The 7,500-nt window shown below is 41.0% G+C and overlaps 1 protein-coding gene across 1 annotated transcript in view; it reads left to right on the plus strand.

Annotated features, from left to right (window-relative positions):
• The window catches only part of LOC125048418 (mitochondrial carrier homolog 2-like), a 7,725-nt gene extending 4,022 nt beyond the window's left edge, over window positions 1-3,703 (plus strand). Inside the window, exons 4-7 of the mRNA XM_047647109.1 lie at window positions 106-284; window positions 572-758; window positions 1,061-1,128; window positions 1,974-3,703. Of these exons, the coding sequence (XP_047503065.1) occupies window positions 106-284; window positions 572-758; window positions 1,061-1,128; window positions 1,974-2,169 (630 nt within the window). The 3' untranslated portion in view covers window positions 2,170-3,703. The remainder of the gene's footprint in view (window positions 1-105; window positions 285-571; window positions 759-1,060; window positions 1,129-1,973) is intronic.
• Window positions 3,704-7,500: the final 3,797 nt, after the last annotated feature.

The raw sequence follows: 7,500 nt of genomic DNA on the forward strand, positions 1-7,500 counted from the left end.
CACATGGGAACATCTTGTATATCTCAACATCCCAAAGACAAATCATTATAATTATGATAATGAATTAGTATAACACAGGCTCATATATTTGCCTCTTTCAACCAGGAGCTGGATGGAGAAGTAAATATCGAAGAACTGAACATGAAGCAGCGCACACAGAGGTTCCTCCAGAATACTGCAAGGGAATCAGCTGGCCGTGCTGCTGCCATACTTGTGTCACAGCCTTTCCATGTCATTGCAGTGCGCAGCATGGCAGAGTTTGTGGGCGAGGATGGCCAATATGTGTAGGTTTTAATTATTTCTCTTTGGCTTTAATAAATGTGTTTTTATTTAAATTCAATAGTTTACAGAAGATGTGGAATGATCAATCATTATTTCTATTTCACTCTCTATACCTTCTTTAAAGAATTATGCCTTATTAAACCTCGAAAAATAGATTTAATAAGTCGTTATCGGTTTATTCAGTGCCAAGTGAATAATCGATCATTTCCTTTTGCTATTTATACCCAAAACTAATACCTTGACACCTAGCCATGCACCAAAGTCTTAATTTTCCCTTTACCTTCCGCAGAGGAGTGTTCACCTCAGTTGGCGTGATCTACAGAGAGCAGGGCGTAAAGGGCTTTTTCTGTGGCTTGATACCCCGCCTACTGTGTGACCTGGCCGCGCTCTGGCTAGGTAAAACACTCGCCCATGTCATCAACAACTACCTCGTGGAAGATAAGGACCTCAAGCAGTATGTGTCGGCGTCGATGAACGTGAGTTTGCGAGTTCAAGTATGAGTTATTCTTCTGATTCTCTTTGATTTTGTGAGTGGGAATATGAGTAGTAGTGTGAGTAGTAATCTAAGTAATTTGTCAGTATAGCGAGTATGAGCTGGGTATAAATAGCTGTTGTTTCTGAATGTGAACATGATTAGGTCCAGAGTACAAGCTCCTTCTGAAGAATAGGATTATGTATTCTGATAAACCCAGAGACCAACTTGGGTGACCTTTCTCATCGTATTTCAGTGGACAGTGGACAGGTATTTAAAGTTGCTACCCTCCTTTGCTCTTTTCAGTTCCTTGCCTCCGCCCTCACCTATCCTCTGCAGGTGGTGTCGAACTGCATGGCTGTCACTGGCTCTGGGTAAGTCTTGTTTTGAGCAGTTTTTTTCAGCTTTTTCTTAGGTGTTAGTATTTTTTTTTTTTTTTTCTTTTCTTTCCTATTTGCAAATGTAAGTATTTTTTTGTAGAGTTCATAACTATTGGCTTGATGGATAGATGTTTATAAGTAGTTTTTACTTTTAAGGTTTATTTATTTATAAGTAATGGTTATGTTCTTCAGTATTTGAGTGGGTAGAAATGTTTAGTAGTGTTATTTAGATCTATTTATATTTATATTTTTACTAGAAATGGTTTTCTTTTCTTTCTTTATTTATTTATTTGTATATTTGATTTACTAGGTTCTTGCATACGTCTTTATTTTCTTTATTCTATTCTTAATTTGGGTATGGAATTTTGCTTTAAATATCTTGCATGATTATAAAAAAAAAAAAAGATTGAGAGCTAAAACATTCAAAATAAGGTAACCATTAAAAAAAAAAAAAAAATTCATGGCCCTAGATATAGTGAAATAAAATGCTGGTTATTAAGACTATGATTTTTTATCTCCTTTTATAAGATTTTGGCAATTGCAAATGTAAAGATTTGTTAGTGTAGTTACCATATTGTTATTAAATAAGACATATAATAAGGTTTTTGTAAATTTAGTCTTATATAATTTCCCAAATTTCTGTGAAATACTTATCACTGCAGTGTTGGGTTGCATGCATTGTGTGGGTGCATATACATGTGTAAGTGCATATGTATGTGCAAGTGTGCATATATGGCTGCATGTGTGTGGTTGTATGTATGGGTGTACATGCACACATGTAGGTGCCTTTCCTCAATTCATCATTCACAATATTTACAATAATTCCTTTTTTCTTTCAGGCTTGTAGCTGGCTCCCCCCCTAACATGCCCATATACGATGGCTGGATTGACTGCTACCGCCACCTCAAACAGATCCGAGGGTTGAAGCGCGGATCGTCCATGCTGTGGCGAGCCTACACTGGCCCCACCATCATGCTTGGTGGCAGCCCAGCCATTGCCACAAGTAATATGTTTACTGCTCCAGCCTCTTCCTAGTTCAGTCGTGAAGTGAGAGAGAGAGAGAGATAAAGAGAGAGGTTCATGCATAAATAAATAGGTGAATAGATATAAAGGCCAGTTTCAACAACAGCGAAAAATGAATTGTAGGACCTGACTGCAGAGGTGGAAAAGGCTGTGGAAATTTTAATATCATTCCCCACCCCCCAATTTGCCTCCCTAGACCGTACCCCTTGATCAACATCCCACTCCACCTCCTCCTATGGGTTCTCTTGGTACATTTGATGACGATTTGTCTACCTCTTATGGCAGTTGGATCCAGCATGTGAAAGGCTACAGCTGAAAAAAAAATTCACCAAAGTTAAGAAAAATTACATAAAACTAACCCTGAGAGAGAATGCATTCAAGTGAACGTTTATAGTCAGCCTTCGTGCAGCCTGTTGTTAGCATTCGTTCATTTAGCATTGGATTTGGATTCCAGTGAATGGGGTTCATAATGTGTGGTGACTGAAACTCATTTGCGTTCATATTAACCCTCACTCTTTATGGGCTGCTTTCATATTATCCCTCACTGTTTATGGGTCGCTATCCACTTGCTCCAGCAAATGTGGTAATCGTCTGCATTAAGTCTGTCATAGAGAGAAAACACTGGTAGGAGATTTACTAAGCATTCTTTTTTTTTCTTTTTTTTCTTTTTTTTTGTCAGGATTAAAGTTATGATTAATTCACTTTAGTTTCAGAAAGGTAATGACTAAATTGTGAGAAAACATATTATTGTGTATGATGTAATAAATCTCATTTCATTTATCAAATTGAATTGATGTTCAGTGTATGAATTAAAAAAATTGTTTTTTTCACGAGTAATTTTCTCATATTCAGTATTTTCCTTTCCTTATTTTTGTATAGTATATAACAGATGTCACATTTTTGGTACTTGTATTTAGACAGTATATTGAGGCTGATGGTGGTTTCAATAGCAGTGAGCCTCATTTTAAAATCGCGAACAAACTCGTGTTTTTGTTCCAGGTAATGTTAGTTGTCACCTTTCTTTCCTCTTATTTATTAGCCATTGGAACACAGTACAGCATCCTACCTTTATTTCGGCACCACACTCAATAGGCCTGTTGCAAGAAGCTCCCCTAGAACATGTTGTTTGTATGTAGATGCCTCCAGTCATGGGAGAAAAAAGGCATTGGAAGATGAAACATGCCTTTAGATAGATGAAGTTATATGTATTCAATGCTTTGCCGGGACTCGATAGGTGTAAATAGTAGTTCTATATATAGCCCCCCAAGTTGTGACCAGGCTATATGAAATGTTACAGTGTTGTGGATATGCTGGTACTTTTTTTATTGTTCTTTTTTCTTTCTTCTCTCTTTTAACCACAACCAAGTGACTTATGGGATGTAATAAAAGGAACAGTTGAGAAAACAAGAGTTTGGAATATAATGATTGTAATCAGGAAGGGTTTGAGTGTAGATCACGTGTATGACTTTAGCCCAGTCTGATATTCTGTTTATAATTGTTATTTTGTCATCTACTGTTGTAGAAGTAAATAAAAGCATTGAATTACCATTGAATTATTATTCTCTTCCCTGTAAATCCCAAATCTTGTAAGAAATTGGATTTGACTCGTAGATTAGTAATATGAATTATCACAAAAGGCACACAAAAAAGTAAAAAAGAGCAAATAACAGCTGATATAAAAGCATACTGAAGGCTTTCGATCAGACAAAGTTTCTCATGGAGAGAGAGAGAGAAAGAGAGAGCAAGAGAGATGGGTAAATGAAGACTGCTGATGCATCTAATGGGGAAGGGAGAGTCACGCTGAGCAAATTGTAAACAAAACTGTAAACACTAATGCCAACACCCTCTCTTTCTCCATCTCTTACCCCCTAACCCCTTGTTCGTTATTGTCGTGGCAGGGCTTAGGAAACCATGACTGGGGCCCTATGTAAGGGATCACCCCTAGGACCTCAGACCTTGCCTTGACTAATTTTGCATGGTCTTTTCTTCTCCCCCTTTCCTTTTCCTTCTTTTCCATCCCCTTCTTCTGTCCATTTCCTAAGGTGTGATAGCCGTGCTGAAAGAATAAAAGGCTGGCTTTGTGTCAGTCACGAACGGCCTCCTGGAGCCATGGGCACGGTATTCCCTTGGTTAATTACCCAGCCATTACCCCTCATGGAGATCCCGAGGTGTAGACTATTTCTTCTCCCTATTTATTTCAGGCTCATTATGGCCAATGATAAAGATTTTTACCCTTATTAGGGGCATCAACTAGCCTATCTACATTGGATTTCATTGGTTCCCAACCACTGCCTCTCCTTTGGCCACGGTCGCTGATAGTAATGCCCCTCCTCGATGTTTGCAGTCAACTCTAACCATCCCGAATCATCCACCCTGGTCATTACTCAACCTTCAAATTACACCCCTTCCTCTTTCCCAGCACCCTCTATGCTATCTCCTACTGCACAGTCTTCATTGTCTACCCCCACATTCCTTATTACTACTCTTCATCCTTATTGTCCCTCTCCCAACAGCATTTTCCTTCCCACCTGGTCTTTCTACTGCTTCCACCTCTGCAGACCTTTTGAGTACCCTTTTTGGCCCAGCCAAGTGGGATCAATTCTTTGTGATTCCCCCTACAGCCCCATACTCTGGCAATACCCTACGCTTCCAACAATGTCTCCAAAAACAGGTAGGCAAAGTTTCCTTTTGCAGTCGTTCTGATCGTTCACACCTTGTCACTGTTACATCCAAGTCCTAAGACCTTGCACTATCTACCCTCACTGGCCTCATTGGCAAAACTATTTTTGCCCAACCTCACTCCTACTTGTACTGGAACTGTTAATGTCTCCCCGACTGATTGTCCTGTCTACGACAAGGACTGGTCAGACTGTGAAAACGACTTGCTTCCTTGCCTTGTCCAAGGTCTATATAAGACCTTGGCCTTGTCGACTATGATGCAGTAGCAGTCCAGTGCTATTCCTCTCAGAGGCCAACACAAGTCCTACACCAATATTGCCAAGATAAGCTTCCGTGGACATGACCACCCCCATGAAGTTTATATTGGTGGAGTGTCCTGCCCTGTCCGACCATATCGACCTCTTCCCCGTCAATATCAGAAATGCTGGCATTGTGGCCACCTAGCCAAACACTGACGTTGGCTCCCATAATATATTTTATAGGAGCTGCCCTGCCTACAAGCCCGAATCTGAGGTAGCAGCTCTCAGATTCAATCTAGGCCTCACTCTACATGAGGCCAGACAAGAAGCAAGCCGACGAGGTTTTTCTCTTTGTACCTATACTAAAACTGTACTTGGCTCTGCTCCCCTCCCATCTCCAGAAGTCTCAGCATCTCTCCCAGTACCTCTTCCCTCTACTCTGAACCATCAAATTCATTTTCCAATCTAACTCCAGATACTCTAATCCCTACCACTTCCCCGGTGCCTTCCCCTCCTCATCATTCTATCTGTCGCACCAGACAATCTAGACGTTCCACTCCATCTTCCCCTACCACATCCTCTCAGACACCCTCTGCAAAATCTGAAATCTATCGCCTCTTCTCATCCACACAAGAAAACCTTTGTGTTTTAGACCTCCTCACCCAACACCCCTCTGGAAGCCCTCGAAGACATAGAAAAGATCCTAAACATGACCCAAGAGAATACTCCACTTCCTCATCCACCCTCTAATCCCTGTTCCTATTGGCTAATATTTGCCAATATCCATCCTCCTCTTCCTCACGTTTCCCTACCCCTCTTCCTCTTCCTCCCCCCCCCCAAAAAAAAAAAACACCCCATCCTCTTCTCCTCCATGTGTGTCACCATTCCCTCTTTCTTCCTCGTTATCCTTACCACTCCTACCTGGATGCTCTTTTATGTTACAACAATGTCCTTTTTCTCCGGATCCCTCCCCGATACTTCACTACCTTCCCCTGTTCCCTTATCTCATACTCTGGATTCTTCTCCTACTTCTACAACTACCATTTCTACCTGTTATACCCTTTGATTGTAACTCTTTTGCAGTCTTCCTCATACAGTGTTACTCTCCCTTCCTCAGACAGACACTCTCCATTTGATCTGATCGCTCTTTTACCCTTAACCCCTTCTCCTTTTACGAGACCCCGCCGTATTCCATTTGCTTCTCCTCTATACCCTTCTCACTACCATTCTATCCTACAGCGTTCTACAGCCTTTGACGTCTAACATCTTATTGTAATCGTTAACTCATTTCCACCCTTTTCGCCACAATACTTTACCATATAGTGCTATATGACCTTAGATGTCTAGCACATTTTTTCTTCTAACCGTTAACCACTACCCATTATACCCCCCCCCCCACACACATTTTTTTTAAAGGGGGGGGGGGGCATAATTCTCTGCTCCCCCATTCGTTGTTTTATGTAGATATGGAAGAGAAAAGAGGAAAAGTCTGTTTTTGTAATAACAGGTGGTGGACTTATCCTTCTCTCTTGTATGGTGTTGGTGTTTGGTCTTCTTGAGGTGAAGTAGTCAAAGTTAAAGTTGTCGCTGCTTCAACGTTTTATTTGCACGGGAATATGGAAGGTGGTGTACAGAGGACAGGCGTGGCAGAGACGCCCATGGAGGAGCGAAGTCTCTTGCCATGCCCGCGAGGCGAAGCGGTCTTTGAGAGAGCTTGAGGCGTTGCCCGAGCCGATGCTGAGGGCAGAGTGACTCCAGCTCTGATTTTTGAGGGTTCACAAAATATTCACTAAACATAAGAATATGGCAACATTGTTCTTTCGTGGGAAATGTCAGTACAGACTCTCTGTTTTATAGCAGTGTTAGGGTCTTGTGGTCACAGGTCTGGTCGGGGACACTAGATATGTCATTACAATTAAATCGTGAATATTGGATAACTATAATATCGTCAATAATAATGATTACAAACATAGTGATTGAGGATAAGGATTTTTCAACAAACATTTTCAGTATAATCAAGATACAAGTTCACTTGTAGTTATAAAGTATTCGACGGTAAGGGTCGGAATCGCTTGCTCTGGGGCACTTCGCCATTATCGTTACTTTCTGGGCGCAGGTCAAACTTAGCACAGGCAATGACCAGTAGAGTGCCAAGTACCGTGGAAAGTCGAGGGGAAAGGTCATTAAAGTTTTTGAATGAGAGGAAAATCAGTGAGAGAGAGAGAGAGAGAGAGAGAGAGAGAGAGAGAGAGAGAGAGAGAGAGAGAGAGAGAGAGAGAGAGAGAGAGAGAGAGAGAGAGAGAGAGAGAGAGAAAGGAAACCAAAGGACAGAAAGGGAAAAATTAAAGAAAATGAGGAATAGAGAGGTGGAGGGAGAACTGCAATAACGAAGTCAATGAAGATAGAAACATTATGAGATCGAATA

Source organism: Penaeus chinensis, chromosome 43, assembly GCF_019202785.1.
Source record: "Penaeus chinensis breed Huanghai No. 1 chromosome 43, ASM1920278v2, whole genome shotgun sequence".
Classification (NCBI taxonomy): Eukaryota; Metazoa; Arthropoda; class Malacostraca; order Decapoda; family Penaeidae; genus Penaeus; species Penaeus chinensis.